The 22,845-nt window shown below is 55.4% G+C and overlaps 8 protein-coding genes across 8 annotated transcripts; 2 read left to right on the forward strand and 6 right to left on the reverse strand.

Annotated features, from left to right (window-relative positions):
- Positions 1-1,607: 1,607 nt before the first annotated feature.
- GMORB2_3580 (uncharacterized protein) lies at positions 1,608-2,414 on the forward strand (the record flags this gene model as incomplete). Its single annotated transcript, XM_035465556.1, has 3 exons — positions 1,608-1,911; positions 1,964-2,212; positions 2,353-2,414. The coding sequence occupies 3 exons, from the start codon at positions 1,608-1,610 to the stop codon at positions 2,412-2,414; spliced, it is 615 nt and encodes a 204-aa protein (XP_035318544.1).
- Positions 2,415-5,315: 2,901 nt separating this feature from the next.
- Positions 5,316-5,821, reverse strand: GMORB2_3581 (uncharacterized protein; the record flags this gene model as incomplete). The annotated part of the gene is made up of 2 exons (XM_035465557.1): positions 5,316-5,465; positions 5,531-5,821. 2 exons carry the CDS (start codon positions 5,819-5,821, stop codon positions 5,316-5,318), a joined length of 441 nt encoding a protein of 146 aa, XP_035318545.1.
- A 1,191-nt stretch (positions 5,822-7,012) lies between these two features.
- On the reverse strand, positions 7,013-7,579 carry GMORB2_3582 (uncharacterized protein; the record flags this gene model as incomplete). The annotated part of the gene is made up of 4 exons (XM_035465558.1): positions 7,013-7,159; positions 7,237-7,332; positions 7,378-7,419; positions 7,484-7,579. The coding sequence occupies 4 exons, from the start codon at positions 7,577-7,579 to the stop codon at positions 7,013-7,015; spliced, it is 381 nt and encodes a 126-aa protein (XP_035318546.1).
- A 188-nt stretch (positions 7,580-7,767) lies between these two features.
- Positions 7,768-9,379, reverse strand: GMORB2_3583 (uncharacterized protein; the record flags this gene model as incomplete). The annotated part of the gene is made up of 4 exons (XM_035465559.1): positions 7,768-8,014; positions 8,071-8,502; positions 8,697-9,239; positions 9,309-9,379. 4 exons carry the CDS (start codon positions 9,377-9,379, stop codon positions 7,768-7,770), a joined length of 1,293 nt encoding a protein of 430 aa, XP_035318547.1.
- A 201-nt stretch (positions 9,380-9,580) lies between these two features.
- GMORB2_3584 (FAD/FMN-containing dehydrogenase) lies at positions 9,581-11,398 on the forward strand (the record flags this gene model as incomplete). Its single annotated transcript, XM_035465560.1, has 3 exons — positions 9,581-9,716; positions 9,825-11,312; positions 11,376-11,398. 3 exons carry the CDS (start codon positions 9,581-9,583, stop codon positions 11,396-11,398), a joined length of 1,647 nt encoding a protein of 548 aa, XP_035318548.1.
- A 541-nt stretch (positions 11,399-11,939) lies between these two features.
- GMORB2_3585 (uncharacterized protein) lies at positions 11,940-12,568 on the reverse strand (the record flags this gene model as incomplete). Its single annotated transcript, XM_035465561.1, has 2 exons — positions 11,940-12,416; positions 12,470-12,568. 2 exons carry the CDS (start codon positions 12,566-12,568, stop codon positions 11,940-11,942), a joined length of 576 nt encoding a protein of 191 aa, XP_035318549.1.
- Positions 12,569-15,868: 3,300 nt separating this feature from the next.
- Positions 15,869-16,295, reverse strand: GMORB2_3586 (ZnF C2H2; the record flags this gene model as incomplete). The annotated part of the gene is made up of 2 exons (XM_035465562.1): positions 15,869-16,192; positions 16,248-16,295. The coding sequence occupies 2 exons, from the start codon at positions 16,293-16,295 to the stop codon at positions 15,869-15,871; spliced, it is 372 nt and encodes a 123-aa protein (XP_035318550.1).
- Positions 16,296-21,961: 5,666 nt separating this feature from the next.
- Positions 21,962-22,845, reverse strand: GMORB2_3587 (uncharacterized protein; the record flags this gene model as incomplete). The annotated part of the gene is made up of 3 exons (XM_035465563.1): positions 21,962-22,084; positions 22,291-22,679; positions 22,785-22,845. 3 exons carry the CDS (start codon positions 22,843-22,845, stop codon positions 21,962-21,964), a joined length of 573 nt encoding a protein of 190 aa, XP_035318551.1.

Raw genomic sequence — 22,845 nt, forward strand, 5'->3', positions numbered from 1 at the left:
DCCGCTYAGCGGCTTGACTCTRGGGGAGCGGACGGGACCCCGTATTCTCCACTGGCTATGGTCGTATGTGGTAAGCTAATACGTGAATGAAGACTATATAGTGTACATCATGTGGATAGGATATACATTCAAAGAAGCAAAAAGAAACATACAATAGCGGGTATTCGCTTGTCGTCACCGACCCAACTACTAATCCACCGCTTAGCGGCTTGACTCTGGGGGAGCGGACGGGGACTCTGTTCTGGACAATGGACCAACCCGACCTTTACCCGGGATACGGCCGGCAGACAGAAACGGCCGGTCGACGGTCCGTTCCTGATTCTGGCCCTCCGTTTCGGCCGCCGCCCCGTCCCTATGCCGCTGGCGGGGACTCTGTTTAGCTGGTGGGATGGCCCTCTCCCGCATGGCCTTTGCTCCGCGCCCCCTTTCTGCTTAGTATTCCCCTATAATGTTAGATTGACTTGTATATAACCCCCCCCCCCACCCGTCTCTCCCGATGGGCGTCGTTCTTACCCTCCTTATACACGGGTGCCTATCAATCCCCTCCACACGCTATGGCGCCTCCGGACGAGAAGCCTGTGGGAAAGCCAAGAGTACGATCGTTCTATCAATAAGATGCTCAGGCCATTTTCAACCAATACTCCGAGAGCCCACTGGACTATAGAGCCTCGCTCCAGCCAGAAACCAGAAGCCGGCGAGACGTCGTGTGGGCCACTTGGCTAGAGTATGTTATTATATACACATTAACGGTCGCCTGCTAACGTATTGGATATAGCTTCGCTAAAAGTCTCTAGGTAGATCCTGAGGAGACGTGGGTAGAACTCTACGCAGGCCGACAAAAAGCGCAGACGTGCTTCCGAGCGTTCCTTTACAATTATGTCACCGCTTCGGCCATATCGAGGCCGTGCCTCGGGCCGAATGAGTACGTCGAGGTGCGCACTGTTGACAGTGCTACGACAGTCGAGGACGTTTGGTGCATGCTCGTGAACGAGGGCGACCGTAGAGTCCTAGAGCCGAAGAGAGTAAGTGACACTGACAGGGCATCTTTTTGGTCGGTCAAGTACGCATCTAATAAGGTCGGGACTAGGCCAGCCTATAAAATTGCTAAGGTATGTGGTGCCTCACGTTGAGAGGTGCTGAATTGCTAACTCATTCACACAAGTGGATACCGCAATTGGCTGATGAGCTTGGCCTGATCAAGACGCAGAGCTTCGAGAAGACGGCTATGTCGTTAGCGGATGTCATCTATGTGCTCGACACGCTGTGGACAGAGGCAGAGCACATACCGTGTCGTCCGTCTGTGAGGCTTGCGGTCCACACTGCCATTCTTCTAGCTGGCATAGGTGGCTGGAGACCTGTAAGCTTAGTGGGCGCCGAGTCGAGTAAAGGCAAGATCAAATACAGGGACGTGGAGTTTGCCTGGGTTCGAGACCCCAAGATCCGGTCAAGGGTTTGGCCAGTGGTTTATATCACTATTCACCATGTCAAGCAAGGCCGAAATCGCATCCAAAGAGATCAACGAGGAAAGTAGGTGGTCGTGTTTCCTTTGACAATTGGCCACGACTGAGCTCAGCTGATAGTCTCGATACGGCAGGGTACGGTTTCCAATGACCGTCGTTCCCTGCAAATCGCTTTGCCTCGCAACACTCCTCGCGGCAAGAGCCGTTGCCGACGACGCGTTTCTTGCCGGGTACAAGTCCTGCGACGACGTCCTGAAGCCCGGAGGAATGGAAGAAGAAAGTAGCGGTTTCGTCCCGTTGAAATGGAAAGAGGAAATTCTCGACGAGTATATTGTTCCTGTTAGTTACAGGACCTTCTCAGACACGTGGGATCGGATTCACATAGTTTCCGGTGCCCGGAAGAAGTTCCGCCCTTACTCACTGAGAGTGGGAACAGCAGGAAGGCTCGATGGTGGGTTGCAAGTGAACTTGTGCTGCGTACAGCTGGCTAACGATTCTGCTAGGAAGTCTTGAGCGCGCCCTGTGCAACTTTATTCTGTCTCAGTCGACAGACGTGTTCGAGCACAGCTATCAGCCAGTCCAGGTTGCGGCCAAGCTACCTGAGATAGCGTACGGCGAGAGCGCTAAGCAAGACGAGGCACTATGGTCTGCGGTATCAAATGCATTGATACAGCGGGATGGTAAGGCGCCCATCCACATCACGCAGGAGGATTTGAGCCAGCTGGAGACAAGGCAAGACATGCAGGAGCTACGTGAGCAGCTGCAGACTGCAAAAGCGAGAGGCGGTTCGCGGTGCCGTGAAGCAAAGAGCATCTGGGGCCAGATCAAATATCCGACAGATTGCCTCGAGAGACTTCTACTTCAACGGAAGCGTGAAGAGTACTTCCAAGAGGTAGACAGGCTACGGGCGGCACGGTTGTCTACTGCCCACCTGCAGACCCGGTCGGCTACTAACCCCCGCAAGAAACTGCACTATTCCTGCAGTGTCGATGCAGGGAACGTTGCACCTCTCCTCCTCACGGACAAGGGCCCCACCCACGATCTGGCTGATCAGCTTGTGGCGTGCTTAAGAGGGTCTTGGAACAATGGAGAAAGCACAGCGGCTGCAGGCTGCATACAAAGACCGCTTTGCCTCTTTTGCCGCGGAAGCTTTGCTTCGGGCAATGTGCTCACTCGGCACGTTGAGGAGGTGCACGCTGCACTCCTCAATCGCTCGTTCAACTGCCCCGAGTGTGAGAGGCTGGGATGGGGTGAAATCAGGATTGAGGCTGAGCCCGGATCCTGGAGCAGACACGTGGAAGAACAACACGGCAAGGTCTATGCTCCGAATATCCGCACAGAACGGACTGAAATGGCACATTGTCTGTTGTGCGAAACATCGTTCACGGCGCGAGGGTTTCCGCAATACTTACGGAAGCATGTGTTTAGTGAGGGTCTGAAATGTCCAGCATGTGTAAAGGATGGGATCCACGATTGCACGATTGTAAGCCAAGAATCTTGGAAATCCCATGTTAAGAATGTTCATGCGGGAACAAGACCACCAGGAGCAATTCTCCTCTATTCACAAGAAAGAGTGAAGTGGCGTAGAGCGTCTAGGAAGAGGCAGCGGGAGGATTCGGACCCGCATCCACCAAAACTACCAAGGGTGGAAGTTTCGGCGCTTGGGGAGGATGAATGGATGCCACGAGGGGAAACATCAGACTGTCATAAAGACGAAGAGTTCTGGGTCTCGGGTAGGGACTGAGGTTACTAGTCTCATTGCAATCATAGCAATAGACAATCGAGTGGCTCCAGGGGCTGCATGATAGGTAATCTTCCGCGCCATGTCTCTCGGCGCTAGACGACCGACTATCTGTGCCCGCTAATTGTGGCCGGACCTAGCGAAACATCACCTCTTAGAAAAGCAGCATAACGTACTATCTATACGCTCGTCATTCAACAACCATGGCAGAGCGTACCCCAAAGCGTGACCGAACAAACGAGAATTTTAAGAAAGTATGCGACGGACTTATGCGGCGCTGCGACGGACTTAAGAAAAAGTATGGAGTAGATGTCTATCTTCAAGTATATTAAAGAGGAGCCTTCTGGGAGTTCAGCTCACTTGATGACCCTAAGTGGCCCCGACCTCGGGAGCGTCTCGCCTCGTGGTACCCGCCACCAGTCCGACGGGCGCCGATAGATTTCGACGACACGACGAAAGATCCAGGCTCAAAAGATGTTCGACCTACCCTCAGCTGATCGCTCTGGGGAGGCATTAATGGCAAATTAGGGTCGGCAATCTTACGCGAGCGGCTTCACGGCATTGCACATAGTATCATTACATGTCTGGAATCCAAGTGTTTTTTTTCCCCCTGTCTGCGCTGTCGTAAGCTAGGAGTTGTTACTAGACCCGTGGGAGCAATTGATAGGGTTCCCCGCTGTACCAAAACAACTACCATTAAGACATCGCGTTGCAGGAGTCAGTAAGACTGCAAGCTGTAACATAGACAATGGCCAAATATGCTGCCATTTCGGAAAGCACCGGCTTCTACGCTCCCTTAAGCTACAACATCTTCCGCGACATTTGTGAGAAATTGTCGCGCTGGATGGATAAATGGGCCTAGAAGACGAAGGGCTGGAGTCGGAATATGTACCAGAACAGCTGACAGTGCTATTTACTGTGTGGTTGAGTTCTGACCTTCGTACCCATCCTATGCGAACAACCCATAAGAATGTCGGAAGCAAGGGGCACACCCACAAGCAACCCAAGCAATACAGCCACACACACCCGCTCGCTCCTCTAGCTGCGTGATAGAAATAAATTCTGCAGGCAGAAAACACTAATCAGAGCGTCTTTTTCTGCCAGGGACAAAAAAGCTGGTATGCCTGGCAGAGAAGATCTGATTAGTATTTTCTGCCGGCAGAATTATTGAGCTTAACCCGAAAGAACAGCTAGCTGCCGGAAGAGCTCGAATTGGTTCACTCTTCTGAATGTACCAACTTTTAATGGCGTTGTTTTTCTGCCGGTAGAAAAAAAGCAGTTTGGTTGGAGAAATATTCTGCCGGCAGAATAATCTAAACCTGTATTAGCGTTTCATCATTTCTGCCGGCTGAAAAGATCGTTCTAATTGGCTGCTCTTCTGGTTGTCAAATCTCGCCTCCTGCCAATGTCTGAATGCGTCTGCTACTTCTTCCTACGGCAGGATATGGTCGTAGTCATCAATGTGGCTACACAGAAGTTGATTTACAGACACGTGGCCGATACCATCATTCCCGAAATGGGTGTCGCGGGTTTCCTGATTGAATTGCAGGACGAGCAGGACGAGCAGGGCGGCTAAAAGTGGCCGTTGCAGTCCACCGTACCCCAGGGGTATTCAGAGAAGGGGAGGGAGCCCGTCCAGAATGTGGCCAGCAGTGCCCACGTCCACGTCGTTCCCTCTCTCATCCATTTCGGGAATGGCGGTGCCTATAGTACCTACATAAGAAGGGGGAAGTCTGTCACTCTCGGGAATACAGTACCTAGGTACCTACATCATCGGATATTCCGCTATAAAATAGCACGCCTTTCATTCCAGTTCTGCGACTAGATTGAGTCGCTTCCACCAGACTATACTACGACGGGCTACGACGCGCTGGGGGGCGCAGCTCAATGCTCACGGGTTGTTGATCTTCCGTCGCATCCAGCAATTCTACCACACCTTCATTCTCCTGGCTGCCCTACGTGGGAGCTGGAGGACGAGATGGCGCAGCACTTCCATTTCAATTCTCTGTCAGAGGTAATGGCGATTGAGGACGGACCCTAGAACAGCAAGCTAGACTATCCCATAACTATGTGCTACATGAACTCTCCCCGGAAAGCCCTCCTGTTGAGCCTCTTCACCATGTCTTTGCCGTGCGTATGCGCAGGAGGCTGCAAATGAGACCGACGACGGGGCGGATCGGCGCGGTATGAAGGCATCCTTGCCAGAGCGTTCCGACTCGCTCGAAGTCACCTGCCGTATCGACTCGGAGGGTGGATCCCGGCGCCTGCCAGACGGAACAGGACCTGAGCCTCCTATCACGGCTATCGGGGCGGTCATAAACCTTCTCACTACCACATCGGAGCCATCCTCCCGCGTGTCGTGTACTGTCAGGTGCAGGGCAACCCGCCTCCCCCTACCATTGTTGTCCGTGGCGCTGCCAATGTCCATGTGAGCGCCTGTACGCATTCGCTCATCCCACAATGCAATCCAGCCCACCGTGGCCTTCGTAAACTTATGGTCGGAAGCGGATGCGAGACCAAGAGAAGTCGCCCTTGCTGGGTACGATGGGTACAGCGGGAGGATCGCGGTCAGGTGCCTTTGACTTCCAGGGCTGGTCTGTGAGACCGACCGGGGCGCCATTGCCGCAATCCGTGGCTGAGACCTTTACCGACACGCTCGTCAACAGGCGGCTGGCCTGGCCCGGCCCGCCACTGTCCAGGGACACCCTCGGCAAAGCGACATGGCCGACTCTGGGGAACTGGTGGCGTCGGCGGCAAGTGAACTCGGGCTGGGCATCACCGGACAGCCCGGTGGGGAAGGGCATGACGTGGATCTGCGCCGAGACTTCTAGCTCCACCGTGCAGGACTTGCGGATCGGCCATTCTTGACTGTGAAGGATAGCAGTACCAGCCGAGGGGATGCGATGGTCTGCAGGCAGGCACACCACGAGTGAGCATGTCCACGTTGCCGTCTTGGAGAGCGTCAAACCACGACTGTCACTGTTTTATATCTAGGTGGAAGCACTATAACAAAGGGTTGCCTCCCGCTGAACAGGGCATAACTCCAACTCCATGCCGACCGATACGATGGGATGGGGGGCATCGAGTGTGGGCTTGCGGCACATGGGCTATGCGGGGGAGCAGTTTGCGCTGAAAGGATGCCCTCCACGCGACCTGGCGGCCATTTGTGGCTGTGGGACCTACCCTACACAGAGACACCCATCAGAATCCCTGTGCCATACTGAAAGGTGGTAAAAGGGACGTCTCGGCTTGCAGAGCTCGGGTGTCAGTTTTCGCAGCCTTGCACCCATTGTTTGAGGGAAACCGGCTATCCGTCGGCGCCCCCGTGCACGAGGCGGGATGGGAAATTGGAGGGACAGACCCGTCGATGGGGTTGAGCGTCGTTTGCTGGGGAGTTGTCCACGCCACTTCCAATCCGTTCAATGCAGCACTTTCCTGTGATCCCGCTGCAACACGCCTGGGTGGCTACCGTAGTGGCACATGCCCGTAGGCAGAGCGGCCAGCAGATCACCAAGCCAGGGACTGCCTGCCTGGCACCCGCCCCCGTCCAGCACGCCAGCGCCCTGTCAAGAGGGAAAATACACCCCGGCGAACGACATCCAGCCTTCTTTGCTTCTAAAGGAGCCTTAAGTTATTGAAAACTGATCAGAAGGAACAGATATACTCAGCGAGCTTCGAGAAATCCTTTGGTCAACTTTCATTCAAAAGAGTCTCGTCGTGCTGTGATCGTTGGTCTAAACCGCGGTGTTAATTTTCACCCGCGAGCCTGGCTGGAACTTTCCAGGGGCGTGGACTTCAGGGGCGTGAATTTCTAAGCACCTCTACGATGGCCGACTGGGGCCATTTCTGTTGCCGACGCCAGATTCCGCTCATTCTGGCCGTCGGCGAGCCATTGCCGGGCGCCGGTTCTGGCCACGGACGCTGAATTGGATGATTGAGGTCGCGCCTGATTCTGATTCTGGACGTGTCCGGGTGTCAGCGGCCGCCGTAGATGAGGCGTGGCGTGCCAATACCAAGGTCCAAGGTGAAAGACACCCCTCTGCTGGATGTGCTTGGAGCATGGCTTGGGTGGCCCCTGGACTGCAGACCGGGGCCTGTGGAGTCCCATGCAGGCGACGTCTGGGGGATCGGCTGGTGGCTTGCTTAGCGTTTGGGGATAGGGGCCTTCAGTCCTACAGTGGCCTTACTAGCGGGGGGCCAAAAATGGATATTCCTGGGCTAGAGCCCGGATATCTATAGGGGTCTGGTTTAGCGTTCTGTCGTGGATGGGGTGGAGATCCACCTTGGCTCCCGTAGTGCCTCCGCCAAGACCTCGAGATCGACTGGTGCTTGACTTGGCGCTCGTGGTGGATGGGCGTCCCTTTCTCGAGGGTTGCATCGTGGGGCCCCCCACGTAGTAGCGCCAACGGTGATGCAACGATGTAGCGACGTTGGTGTGCCAGCCTTGGCGGACGGATGCACCCCGGGCGTCTAGAAATCGCTACGTGCACTCCTACGACGAGAGCAGCCCTGCACAATCAAGATGAACAGCTGTATGTGAGCTTCGTATGACGTTGCAGAAAATAGCTACACGACGCCGAACCCTGCCATGACTGCCGATACCCCGTCGTCCACTTTAGTCCGCCGGTCTTCCCTGTCTACGGCCTCGCGCCGCTGCTCGTCCTCCCCAGCGATCACATCCACTGCCTCGGGCACGAACTGGATCTTGCCGGTACGGTTCGTGTGGAGCCGCCGATGCGTGTACAGGTTGTCCTGGCGGGCCATCCGCTTGCCGCAGAATTCACAGACATAGAGGGGCTTCTCGCCGTGGACGCTGGGTACTGTCAGCCTTGCTTGGCCGCCTGAGGGAGGGGGAGGGCTACCACACACGTCGTATTGTGCCGTCTGAGATGCTCTCTCCGACAGAAGGTCTTCTTGCAACCCCGGTCGCAGGTGAACAAGCCCCGCCGTCGCAGCACCGCCGAACGGGCCGGGCGGCTCTGCGGGGTCTCGGGGGGCTCGGGGTGGGCGTGGACTTCCGTAGGGCCCGTCGCCGAGGGGCTGCTGTCCTGCTCTGGGGCTGGGCTGCGAGGTGGCGCCGGCACTCTCTCCAGGCAGATGGGCCCCTGTATGCCACCGCGACACGAGGGGCACACAGTCGTTCCGTACCCGACCAGGTGCCTTGCCGGCAACCCTGCCTCGGTCACCATGCCGTAGATCTCTGCCGGGTACATGTCGTTCTGCATCGTCTGGCGGATCGTACGCAGGCCTCGCCGGCCGTCGACCTGCGGTCCCTTCAAATATCCACAAGGCAGAGAGCGACTGGGCCGTTCCGCGTCCAGATGTTGACTGCCACGGCTGGCCGTCACCGCTGCTGCCGATCACCAGACGTCCTGTTGTGGACCCTTGACATGTCCAATCGCCCCGTGGATGATGAGGACGATGGCCGCGGTCGCGTGAAGCTGCTGCTATCGCGGTATCCTCCGCTGCTTGGAGGCGACCTCCGGAAGCATCACGGCCCCATCTCGTGCCCGTCGTGGCTTGCCGTCATCTCCCGCACCGACGGACATCCCGGCCGCTGGAACCTGTGGTACCGGTGCCGGCCGCCGGTCCCGGGCAGGAGGACGGAGCAGATGTCCTTGACCTCTCCCAGCGTGCGCGGGATCCCGCGGCCGTCGCAGAGTCCGCCGACGTGGCCGCCCCGTATGCTCCCCAGCTCGGGTCCGCGGCCGTACACATGGTACGCGGTCCGCAGAGAGCCATCGAGTGCGTCGCTAAGAGAGAAGAGTAGGTGGGGCCGGCTGATGAGGATCCTGTCGCCGCCTCGGAGGCACGAGATGTTGAGCGTCAGGTTCCAGCCGGCAAAGAAGAACTCGTCGCGCTTCCGCTCCACGTGCGGACGCAGGCACCGGACCAGCGCGTCCCTGAGCCCGTCAGGCACGAGGGTGGAGCCTGGGAAGACCAGGGCGACGACCTTGTCCGTCTGCCTATCGTCCGCCGCCACCAGGTGCAGGTCGAAGCCGACGATTGCCGGCGTCAGGCCGAGGCGCTTGACCGCCCTGTGCTATGACGTGCTTCGGAACATCATGGACCAGAAGGCACCCCAGGCCTCGTCGCGCTGCTTCGACTCCGCCTGCCGGGTCCTGGCGGCGGCCACGGCGGAGCCCAGATGCTGACTCAAGGCTGCGCTGACCCCCATGGCTGCTGCATGGCGGTCGGTGCGTCTGGACTGCCCGACGCCACTTTATACCCCACGGCACATGCCTCTTCAGGACGCTGTCTTGCGCGCTTCCAGTTCCATGGGCAAGATAGCAAGTAGATATGGGCGACAGCGTAGTACCCAGGGCACCTCTGATGGTGAAAAGTCCCGAAGGAAGAACACTGGCCGGCCACGCATGAAATGCGCCATCTCCAAGAGCATCAACTCGCCGGTCTCGATGTCCACAAGCGTCCGAACTCCAACAGCATGCTCCGGCAGAAGGCCACATCAGCCCGCCGCTCGACGGACGAGGGCCAGTTCCGGGACCCGGGCACCCGTAGGCCCATGTCCATATCCGCACGCTCGTCGAGAAGAACTTAAGCCTCGCGCTGGATAGGGTGAGATGGCGAGGCAAGCGGCCCTTCTCGTCATCCACCCAGGACAGCCATGAGCAAAACGAGCGATACGCAGATAGGCCGTCACGGAATCCCCACTTCTCCCAAGAACGATGAGCCCCAGAGTGATCGGGATGCTGCCCACCGGTCCATTGGCTTCGCCGCTCTGCTGAACTGCCTCCGGGAGGGTGGCATCCCGGCCCAGGCGACGGACGGGCGTACCTGTCCTCCCGAAGCGATGATGCACAACAAGGCCGCCGTCGTCCCCGCTGTTGTCATCTCCCCACAGTGTAAGCGGGACGTATCTAGATCACTCAAACTCATCAGCGACTTCGGCCTCTACGCCCTGTCCGTCTCGGTTAAGAGCGGCGGCCACGGCTACTTCAACGGCGGCACCTGCCCCGACATCATGCTGGACATGTCATCCATGACGAGGCAGAGGGCCGAGAATGGCGTCCTCTACGCCGAGCCCGGCGGCATCCTCGGCCAGACGATCCACACCCTGGCCCGGTACAAGAAGGTGGTCCCCCACGGCGACTGCTTCGGCGTCGGCGTCGGCGGACACTTCCTCACGGCCGGCTGGGACGTCCTGCTGACGCGCCAGCTCGGCCTCGGCTGCCAGTCCGTCATCGGCGGCCGCGTCGTCCTCTGGGACGGCACGGTCCTGGACGTCAGCGACAAGTCTCACAGGGACCTGCTGCACGCCATGCGCGGCGGCGCGGCGGCCGGGGTGGGCGTCGTCACCGAGATCCACCTGCGGCTGGAGGAGCAGCTGGACCGGGTGGCCTGGCGGTTCGCGTCCATCACGAGGCAGCAGCTGGAGCATGTCTGCGTCGCGAACGGCGCCTTCGCAAAGGCCCAGAGCCTGCCGCGGGAGATCTCCGTCTCGTTCCGCCTCCACGTCGAGTCCGGCGAGACATCTCCGTCTTGCCTGTTCAACATTGTCAGCACTCTGTCGAGGGAGGACACCATCAAACATCTGTACCGGCACCTGGGACGCGAGGTCTCCTCTCTCGTCTGCGACGTCTCCTCCTGGACCGTGGGGTCCCTGATGGACCTGCGGCTGCTGTCGGCCTCTGACGAGCTGGCAGCGAACCCCGAGATGCTGGCCGAGATGGCGGGCAGAGACCTGCACGCGAACGCCCGCAAGTACTGGAGCCACAGATGCTGCGTCAGCGAGATGGAGAGGTCCCACCTCACCTCCATATCGCACTGGGTCAGGCCGGACTGTGGGCAGATGCTGCTGGACCTGTATGATGCCTTTGACTCGGCCATGGGCAGCCCTTGTGCCGAGCGCAAGTTTGCGACCGTCATCCTCGGGGGCGGGCGCATGTCGGAGCTGCCCTGCGCGATGCCGCTGGGCGACGCCATCGCCCGCTTTGAGCAGCACTGGGACGAGCCCGAGCACGAGGCCCCTTGCAGGCAGTTCACCAGCACGATTTCGGACATTATCCAGACCAAGCATGATCCCCGTCCTGCCAGGCCTTACCGAGGAGACATATGGGACGCAGAGAAAGCCGAGGATGAGGTGCTGGCGGGTATTCTAAGACAGTATGACATGCGGGACTATCCACTGGACAATGACATTTACTCTTCCGCAGACGAGGATAGCATTATTGTTTAATTTATCAGCTACCTCCACAATCTCCAAGGTCAGCGTTAGGCGGACGTAGTATAATCACAAAATCATCCGCTTTTCCGTCACCTGAATATCATAGTTTCTCCCCAAACTCTTCGCGAGGGCATCGAGGGGTTGTCGTTCTCGAGTACTAACATGTCAGTGGTTCGCGTGAGCGGCATTACCGGTCGGGTTGCTCTAAGGTCTTGTAGCCATTTCGGCCGTTCCAATTTGCCTCCTCGTTGCAATAGCGCATACCACAAATCCTCAAGCCCGGAAAACCCCCAGAATCGTAGCAGTATCGCAGTCGATTAGCTTCGTTGCCGAATGCTTTCATGTGAGACGATCGAGTATCTGGCACTATTCTATGTAAAGAGTTGCGGGCTCAGTTTCTGTAAATGATCCCATGCTCTTGTAATCTCGCACGTATTGTGCCCATGATGTCGCGACTATCGCCATGCAAGTACCGGCTGTTGATCACAGTTCAGATGGACAGGAGACTTCGGGAACAATCCTTGTGAATAGTTATTAATCTATGAAATAGATCTTACTTCCGTCGATAGTACCCAGCGCCTACATAATGCAAGACCATGAGACGCTGAGAGGTTGGATTGTTTCCCGAAGGGTCTGGCGCGCTGATCACGTCCCAGATGATCATGCCCTCAACCCTTAAATCGCTATACGTGCGCACAAACTCATCTGCCTGCCAACCGTAGCCATCCGTCATGATGAGAGATTGAACCATGTCCCCGACGTCGGCCTTAAAGTTGTTCTTCTCTGCTTCAGGAAGATCCGATCCTTGAAGAATGCGGTTTTCGACATACCAGCGAACGTTGTTCGATTCTTCCACGGGGAAGCTGACAAACCCATCCTTTCCGATGACCTCGGTTTTTCGGTCCCAACGTTCAGGACGGGTTTGACTCCTCTGGTACGGGTACGAGAACTCTTCGAAGAAGCGCGTCTTGTTGTAAGCGAACAGACGCTCGCGCAAGACCTGGGAATCCCTGTCATTGTTTCCAGTAGGCTGCCATATGTTTAGCGTATGGCTGAGCAGAGAGAAGTCGCTTCTATACGTACCTTATAAGGCGGCCCATGGAGCCCATTGAGGTTTTCGAGCATGCTAGCGACAACGCCGCTTTTGCTGATGGCCTCGGAAGTAGCGCCAGCGCCTCCCATAGTGACGATTGTGTGGAATAGTCTAAGGAAGTAGTAGTACCTCTCGGGATGTAGTTTGCAGAAGAGGATGAGGTTCAGGAGACAGCAGAAGGGACGCGATAGTCGAATATATATATACCTTTTAGCACTCCGTATAATGTCTCGGATTACGACTGCTGACTGGAGCGGTTCCCCACTCCGTCTTGCCCGCTGCACTCTGACGTCTCGCATAGTCCCCTTTACCCACGTTGACGTCAATTCGGATATTCCTTTTCTGAGGGCTCCATTCCAGAGCTTGTACGGGGAGGAATCCGGTGTGGGTGGAAACGGCTGCGCGCGGGATCGCCATGTAGTAACGTGTGTCGATCGTAGGCCGCGTTTGGACAGCTGCCCGCACGATCGCCTCCGTTTAAGTGACGTGTCAAATCACGGACCGGGCCTGGTTAGTGTTGAATTACCTTTTAAGTGATGAGTGATGGCCCTTGCCTCATGCTTGCTGTCAAGGTGACGACATTATCAGGTTGTGAATGGACCGCCGAGAGGCCTTCAGCTGGCATTTGCTCTCCATCTTAACCGCTTTTAGCAAGTGACCATTCCCTATCACATTCGCCGCCGTCGGATGCTTATGTACGCACATATCCTCCAACTCGTCTTGGACATGGGGCCGACAGCGCTGGTTCATTAGTGTTCCCGCCGTCACCGAAGCCGGCCCGCTCGCCGACTACATCCCCGCGCTCTTCGAGGCTCTCACGCTCGTCGTGATTCAGTGGAGTCCTCACCTGCAGGGAGGCTGAGGGAGAATTTGCAAGAGAATTTGTAAGAGATAGAGCGAAATATGAGGACAATTGGGCCAGCTTACTACTATGCCTTCTAGGTAGGGAATCTGAGTCGCAAGAGCCTCGTAGTTTGGCTCTCAAGACATCATGTCTAGATGGTGCTGCGGGCTAGTCGTATTAATAATGCTTTGCAGAGACTCGGCGCTTGAGTCCTCGTCATCTGCAGACTTGGCCTCTATTCATGGCCTCCTGTATTCAATACCAAGTCCACTTCTACCCCGCTGTGATCACGACTTTTGAGGGTTACTTTTGACGTATCTCTGGCTGCTCCCTCTTCCAGTGTCGTGGTATGTGATAAGAGAGGTTATGACTGTACCAACTAATGTGATTATCTCGTGTGGCGAATAGCGCCTTAGACAGCCGTGGTTCGGCCGAGGCAACCTTGGACCCAGCTCCTCAATACTTATCCCAGGCTTTCTCCATGCGACCATGCAATCCATGCCCCCCTCCTCTGCCAAACATTCCGAGCTGGGTCAGAGACGCGTTGGTACATTATGAGTATTGGTGAAGCTTCATATTATCTTCTTTCCCTGCCCCATCTAATGATGAGATACCTTTCCAATACATGGCCCCACCCACCCTTTGGAGCCAAATGCACAATGTCTGCCGTCCGTCAGACGTCACTCGCTCAAAGCAGCTATCAGAAACCCCGTACCCTTTCCGCATATACTTGACCGCTACTCGGCTCAGCTCTGGTGGCTTGAAAGTATTTTCCTATATGCGGATGCTTAACACGCCACTCCCTACCTTCTTAAAGCTTGATGTGTATCCCACCCCTTTCTGCTACCCCCTGATTTCGCCCCGCCGTCCAGAATGTGGCCGGCAGTGTCCACGTCCACATCGTTCCCTCTCTCTTCCCTTTCTTCTCTTCCACAACCATATGCGGCATGGCCTTTCATGCGTGACAAGCAGCTCACACGAGACTCCCAAGAGGTAGCACGGGTAGATTGAACGATTAAATGGCCACTAGCCCGAACTGTATAACCCTAGTTTCGGCAGTCGCCCTTCATGTAAGCTGACCGGTATGCGGCAGCCGATGGTTGAACCATCGCATGTGTGAGGCCCGCCAAATCCAACCCGCGCTAGTGCAGATGTGCGTAGGATCGCATAAATCGTCTACGGCCAAAGTCCATGAGACGTGGATGGATCGATTCATCACACCGCAGCCTACACCAGGTTACAATCGCAGCTACTGAAATCATTCTTTACGTGTAGCGCTGCTGTTCTTCTGATTACCGCTTTAGGAAGCTTGGGGGTGGGGGGGGGTCTTGATGGGCCGGCTTACATAATCAACTGCTTTCTTTGGACCTGGAGTCATGTCTCACCGCCGGTCAGCATCATCAACAACTACAGCAGCAGCAACAATGGAACTATTCGTCCCAAGTAAGAGAATCCCATTCCCAATCTGCCAGACGTGCCAGTATAGCTGCGTTGCAGGCGAGGCAGGTGCCCATCTACGGAGGAAGCATAAGGAGCTTTCGGACACACAGCGGCAGCGGATTCTAAGAGACCTTGGCGCGTACCCTACGTTAGTCAAAACACGCGATGACCTAACGACATGGACTGTACCGAGCGATATGCCACCAATTGCCGCGCTCGGGAAGCCAATCGAAGGGGCCTTTTGTTGTGATAAATGCGGCTCTATCTATATACCGTCATTCCCGAAATGGGTGTCGCGGGTTTCCTGAATGAATTTACCGAACAAGGCGGGTGGCTAGAAATAGCCGTCCCAATCTACCGTACACTATTACAACCTGGCGTAGGCTGTAATGTAAGGAGACGATCTATCCAAGCTTTGTGCTTCTTTCCCGTGGAAAGTTCATGCGATCTACGCGTAAAGAATACATGCGATCCTACGCACGTCTGCACTAGCGCGGGACGGGTTTGGTGGCCCCACACATGCGATGGTTGAACCATCGTCTGCGGCATACAGGTCAGGATGACGGTAGACGACGTCACATCTGATGTATCTCAAACCGGAATCGGATCGTCGGTAGGGTCCGGATAGATCAGCTCGTCAATGTCGGATTGGTTGCGCAGAATATTGGGAGTCTTCTGTATGGCCTCCAGAATGCTCCGTCGGTCGTTTGGTTGTATACCCCGATGCCGACCCGTCAGGTGCGCCCGCGCCTCATCAGCAACGCACGCAAAGCCGCAGATGCGGCATACCACGATCCGGTACGCAGGTAACAAGACAAACGGATCCATTGTGTTACCCTTTCCGTGGCGGCGATTCCAGTATTAACGACGAGGTCGCTGTCGGCTACAGAACGGATGCCGCTTGAAGAAATTACCACGTACTTAACACGTACTTACATCGTGCAGTATGCGTTCGCGTCGACGCGCGCAAGCGCTCCGTTGACCCCTGCCACTCCAGGGGCTCAATCCAATAAGGTGCCGTTGACCCCGGCGGTTGGAAAATCAAATCTACCCCCCGGGAAACCCCAAATCTACAGGGGAGCAACCGGGGAGAATTCATTCAAATCTACTTGATTCGAATTTGCACTGTCGCGAGTAAGAACTTTTTCGAGCAGATTTCGCAGGAAAACTTAGGCGCCCAGTGGCCAACAGCCGTCATGTGTTGGTTTGTAGCGTTTTGAGAGCCAAAGTCCTTCGTGCAAGTCTCGCAATCGAAGAGCGGGGCCCAGTGGTCTGTGTCGTCCATATGTTGATCGCAGGCACGCTGAGTACCAAAGGTACGCGGGCAAGTCTCGCACTCCGGCCAGTGGTCATGGTCGCCCATGTGGCCCTCGAGATGCTTTCTGTGGTGAAAGGCGGCGGTATAGGTCTCGCACTCGTACATGTTGGACTGTTGGTATCAAGACGATGACATCCACTTGGACTTGAGGTGCGTTTAACGGTACACTCGAGGCTAGGACTGGGCCCGAAAGAGGCGGGGTTATCTGGAGCATCCTGTCATAGAGGTCCGAAATACCCGTGCGCCTTATTGGCTGTAGAGCTGTGCCACCGCGTGGGGTATCTTTTTTCTGGTCCGCTGGGATTGGTTGATAGGCAGCGGCGTGGCCCTTGGATAACAGCGATCGGCTGTTTTGTCAGACAGGTGCGGGCCCGACAGCAAAGCGGACACGTGACTTGGCGCGTCTGTCGTGTTTCTTTCGCTCTTCCGTCTTCCCTCCATTCCCTGAACACAACGCCAAGCAAATCGTCGCATACCCGTGCGGAGGCATCAATATGGGACTTTCATAAAGGGACCGCGACATCATTTTAACACGCCCCCTCGGCTCCATGCTCGACTCATCCCGCAAGACATTGAGTAAAGAAGCCGGCAACCCGTAGCAGGAGAATGTCGTGAGTCTTCTATTAGCTCTAGTCGGCTCTCCGGCAGCATTCAGCCTCCCTTCCCCCGATAGAACTTCCAACATGGCAGTCAAATTACTATCTATACGACAGCGTCTCTAGGAAGGCATGCTAAAACTCGACAAATTCTAACCTCTGGTCTCTCGCATTGTCAGCAAATCACCCGACGATGCCATCTAGGCTGCAGTCTTCGACATTATCAATGCCCTCGGCCGACTCACGCCCCCGCCGCCCAGTGCCACTCCAACATTCAAAGGGACGCCCGTCAAATCGAGCTCGGGTCGACTTACTAACGAAACACGAGGCGTCGTCGAACGGGAGCTTTTTTCGGGATCAGGGATTGCACCTTTCGCGATGTAGGAGGCTTTTGCGACAAATTCTTCAACCCCACCTGGCGCAACAGGGATGGGGGCCATCTTAGTACCGCCTCTGCAACCTTGATTTTAGGCTATGGTAGCTCACCCCCTCCCCCCCCCCGTGTCGAAGGTGGCACGCCTTCTTTCTCTCCACAGCACACCCTCTTTTGCAGGGTGTCAGATTGCCAAGGCGAGACGCTCGAAGGCCTACGCTGTAAGGTGTGATGGTGGCGTCGGGAGGCTTGTGGATCGAGTCTGCCACGCCGCCAACCAACGACGCGCTATCGGGTTCCCAAACAGGCATCTGGTTCTCGTTCTGGAGTACGTGGTTGGTAGTACGGCACGTCGCCATTGATCTGCCCTACAGCATACGGGCCACCCCCAGGGATGGTTAGTCGCCTGGGATGTGACATCCAAATAATGACTTCCAGTCTTCTAGGAAGCAGGCGGGCGAAGCACGATGGCGAGATTGCATCACACACACGCCCCGGACGAAAGAAGCAGGTGGACACGGGATCGTGCCGATGGAATCTGCATGTCTGTAAAACATTGGTTCGTACTACTTGATTCACCTTGTCGTGCGATAACCTCGTGGCCCACGAACCCGGCCAATTCGGCGCTGCATTCTCAACTCCACCACCTCCATGCTCCAAGGGGCGAGCGGGGCGCAAGCGCCGTAGTTCTCGGTCCTGTGTGGGTGAGCCAAAGTGGTGTTCCTAGCTGAGTTCACGTCATTAATTAACCTGCAAAGGACACTTGTAGGCGCGTACCCGACGAAAGAGGCTCCGGGAAACCCGTCAAGGAACAGCCCTGGCCCTTGGTCGAGGCGTTGAACATTAGCACACTGGTGCGACGAGATTTATTGAACCAAGCTAGACTTTATAAAGTCCCGTCAGTCCTTTTCCGGCCCATACCACCCTGGCCACTTTCATTCGTCCGGAGGGCTATGAGCGAAAGTCATTTGACGATTTCTTAGGTACAGTAAAAGATCTCAAATACTGCAAGTCCAGGAGGAAGCACTTTTCACGACATCTTGGAACGCCAACTTGGAGGCCAAGGACCATGTCCGCGGATCCTAGCAAGGCTGTGTTCAGGTACGTGGCTTTATACCCGGAAGTAGGGACACAGGTTTTAAACCGGCAGGCAGGTTTCCGCCCGCGGCACACGGTCGTCCCGAGAAGTACTGGGCCATGGTGTCATGGCTAGAGGACTTAAGATCGCCATCACATCATGTGTGGCTGAGCCCGGAACTTCTCCCAACCAGCCCCGGGCCTACAAATACCACGCAAGAAATCAGCATGCATCCCATCCCATAAAGAGGAGCAGCGAGACCCTCCCTTCAATCAGATCATTGCGTCTGCCAGGAATTCCCACGGAGAGGCACATTGTTCCCCGGTACGGAAATCACAATTACCGCACATGATGCGCGCGTCCTTTTAACCCTTTGTTTGAGTCATATCATTAAACAATCGAAGTTCGAAACATCCTGAAGCCACGCAGTTTGTTTTGCCAACGGCAAATCGTTATTGCTGGATATCCGTGATAACTGCCATCTTAAATTCTAACAGCGATTGCTGTTTTCTTTTACAATCTACGAGGGTCCCTGTCACGGGCCGTACGTCGGCGCAGGCATAGATACTCAGAGCGTTGTATCTGGCAGAATCTATGGTGGATCTAGCCCACAACAATTGGCTTAGTCGGCAGTCCCTGAGACTGCCTCACCATTTTCTACCATTCAGCAAGCACCTAGTTATCAGACATTCACAATGGACTCAATGGACGTGCCGGCATGGAAACACCTCATTGAAGCGGTTGAGGCAAAGTTAGACGATGAAGGTGATTTTATGTAGGCTACGAGGCAGGTTACGCAATCTACTGCCACGCAAACCACCTATGGAGGAAATAGGTGAGGCATTGTCCAAAGTGAGGCGGTGGGAAGCTGTACGTATCATTGGAGAAGTGAATATGCGTGAAGGCCATGATGTGTCGCAACGCCTTGCTCGTGCGCAAAGCACCCGTAGAGTCTTAAGCTATGGAACAGAAGAAGGAACAATGCGGACATGGGCATGGCCCCATTCTGGACGACAGATGGCAGACTGCAACAGCCATTTCCAGCCACTTTTGTAGGAGTGGCCGAAGAGGGAGGAGCTATGCATACGGTGACGCTTAAAGTTTGAAGTCAAGATTCGGATTTGTGGCATTGCTTCCATGCCGAAGCGGGCGGTCCCAAGAGGGCAGGCGGTGTCCTGGAGGGAGTGTTCCAGAATGGTAAGCGGTGGTCAAGGAAAGCATACGGTGACCAAGAAGGGCAGGCGGTGACCAAAGAGGGTAGGCGGTGGCTCAGCAAGACACGGCGATTTCGTGATATCGAACTGGAGTCAAGACTCCACGAGACAGAACATCAGCAGGCTTAAGCACGATGGGATTTAATTGTCTAATCCCTGCTTTCGTCCCTGAACAAAAGGCCTGCAGATTTCTAAATGTGTTGAATGTCTATGTGGGATACAGGCCTGTTTTCATAACTCCCGTTTCGGGACTTCAGTCAAGTGCTGTAGTGCCTCTGGCGTGAGTCTTTAGAGTGTCTGGGAGACTGTTTAACAAACTCCTGATGTATCTCCTGGCAGGAGAGGCTCTCCGTTCCCTTAAAGTGCCCGGTAGACCGAGGCTTCCTTTACCATGGCTCGCCCTCTGCCACGCTGGCTTTAACCCCAACCAAGATAGGCTCGAAGTAGTGTTTCGAACAGATTGGTCGTCACCACAGCTCTCTCTCAAATTAACCTTCAATCGTTGTCAGCGTCAACCGGCCACTCCACGCTTCAACCAACCGTTGCCAACGCTAGACCAGTGCCAGTACTCTCAACTAGCGTTTGTGGTGGACTGCACTGAGCTCCGTGCTCTCGCGCGACTTTGATCCGGCCCCGCACGCGTAATAGTTATCGATCCATGGCAAGCCCGAGGTAGCTGAGCTAGGTTCGCCGTTATTGATATTGGATCCTCCCTCTTGCTTCCCGACATCGTCTACTTTGGATGGTGAGTACTGAGTTGATGATAAAAGCTCATTGTCTAGTGCGGCTAGTCTTCGTAGGGAACCTGAGAAGAGTTATCGCAGTCGGAATGGCAGTGGGATTCGGCCGGGTGGCTGGGGGCAGCGCCAAATTCGAGGCTGTGCCCGTGGGTGGTCCCATAAGCACACCATCGCCGTTTTTGCCCATTCGACTTACAGTCTTGATGAAGGCCCTCGTCGCCGGCCATTGTAGACGTCTCACACTGCCAGAATCAAGCTCTATACGTAAAAGTTACTGGATAACGTAGCACTCGCTGTAGATGGCGGCAATGTCCACACGTCTAGCCCGGCCACTTTATCGATCAAGAGACGCCCGTTGACTGAACATATGTAGCCAGGAGCTGATCAGGGACCTTGTTTCTCTGCAAGGACGTTGCAGGAGCCCGTATCGCCACCACGATCGGGAATCACCTCTCGGATCTGATTAGTAACTAATCACGTACTATGGCTGGGAAAATAAATCATACACTAGAACAGTGACCGCCGGGAAACTTATATCCACATGGAGTTGGGCATTTACGCAGGCCAAAAAGCTCTACAATCTATGCAGAACTGTATACGGACATCGAATGCAATGAAGTTATACATGACACACAGAATCCTTTCCCACGGCTGCGTACGTCCGCGAAATTTCGTGTGTTGAACTCTCGATTTATCTCTTTCCAGGAGAGATCCTCAGTTTTCTTCAATTCGAACAGGTGTGCATCTGCGCCTGTGAAAATAGGGATGCGTGGTACGTGTATACCGACGTTTTTCCAGGGCGGACAGTCGTCTAGCGTCTTCAAAACCGCGGATCTGCGACAGTGCTGACGTGGCCTAATACCGAGCACGTGATTTTAAAACGGTATCTTCACGTCTCTGTACCGTTTCTATCACTTAAAAACGGTGGGATGTGGAGAACGGCGGGGGTTTGATTCCCGCCAATTATGGCGGTCGAGCCGCCATTTTTGGAGGCAAATGCCGCCGAAAGAGGCGGACATCAAACTCCAGAACAGAGCTTGACGGGACCCGTATTCTCCACTGGCTATGGTCGTATGTGATAAGCTGAGACGTGAATGAAGACTATATAGTGTACATCATGTGGATAGGATATACATTCAAAAAAGCAAAAAGAAACATACAACAGCGGGTATTCGCTGGTCGTCACCGACCCAACTACTAATCCACCGCTYAGCGGCTTGACTCTGGGGGAGCGGACGGGACCCCGTATTCTCCACTAGCTATGGTCGTATGTGCAAGAAGTCAGTAATGATACAGGTTATATATCGTATGCCCTGGCGTAGAGTGCAGAGGACACAAGGGCCGCAGTTCAGGGTGGAAGGCTAACAGGGCCAAGCACGGGAAGAACACGTGTGATCTGATCTCAAGTCGAGAGCTGAAAATGCGCGTGGGCTGTGGAAATCAGAGCCGAGAACAGTCTAGCCAAGAGCTGCAAGCAGATCCTCACGGTCTCGTAGCTTCGTCAAGCGTTCACAGGAGCAGATAGGTCCACGACAGCGTTGCGACGATACGACAGTGCAACGACCCGATACCTAGCGCGTACCGATACACGGATTGCTATATTCAGCATGATTTGCTAAAGCTACATCCCCTAGAAGCCTCTCCCTCCATCTGCAAGCCCTGTTTCCCGTGTCTCACATAGTGCTGACTGGGACAGTTGGGTGAGACCAGGCGTTCAGAGTGAATATGGTCGGGAGGGCCGCTACTATAGCTCATACTGCTATGCAGAGGAAGAACCTGCGTCGGAGGAGGCTTGACACAGAGGCTGCTGGCCAGCACCGCAGCCATGGAAAACGAGACCTCCCCCCCAAACTGAAGTCGCCTCGACACCTCAATCACTCTAGGTCTGAGCCGCCAGCTGTGTGACCTGGTCAAGCAAGTCCTGGTCTTCGCTAGCTGCGTTCTTGAGGACCTTGTCCCTGAGATGATCAACCTGCAGACCCGCAGCAGTTGGCGGGTTTCCCTAGACGAGTTCGGCAGGTTAGCAACAACTTCAAAATGTTTTTTTTTGTACACTAACGAAAAAAGAAAAAAAAAAAAAAGTGGCTGGGCTTGCTCCTCATTCTCTCTCTCTCTCCCACACACGCACACGGACACGGACATTGATTAAATTGCAGAAAGACGGGGGTCGATGGGGGGGGAGGCGACGGGGGAAGGTGATAAACATACCTGAGCAACCTGGACCCTGCTGACCTGCATCTCCAGGAAGAACTTGGGCACCTTGATGGCGAGGCTTCCGTCGATGCTGCGCAGACCGGCCTCGGTGGCGAGGTAGACGTTGAGCTGATCCTGGAGGGTGGCGAGGTCGGTGTCGGCCGGGTCGTCGGCGGTGGCGAAGGTGTCGAGGGCAAACTGCAGCGGGGTCTTGTTGGACCGAGAGAAGTCGATGTCGCTGAAGGACACAGACCCCGATGTCACGTCCGGCACGTTTTCGATGGTCGTATCACTCCCGCACGTTATGGACGATTGTATGGCTGCGACCGAGTCCTCCACCTCGGCGGGCAGCGCCGTGTTGCCAACGACGAAGCAGGCGTTTTGCTGGCGCGACTTGAGGGGAACTATTGTACATTGTCAGTCTACATGGCTCGAACCTGTTGGAGGCCACGTGATCCAATGCCATCAATAATACTGTATTGGCATTTTCGGGGGGGGGTGAGCTTTACCCGCACTGCTGATGGATGAAATGCTGGCAAGGACCAGGGCGATGGAACCGGCGTAACGCAT

The sequence above is a fragment of the Geosmithia morbida genome (genome assembly GCF_012550715.1).
Source record: "Geosmithia morbida isolate 1262 chromosome Unknown scaffold_19, whole genome shotgun sequence".
Classification (NCBI taxonomy): domain Eukaryota; kingdom Fungi; phylum Ascomycota; class Sordariomycetes; order Hypocreales; family Bionectriaceae; genus Geosmithia; species Geosmithia morbida.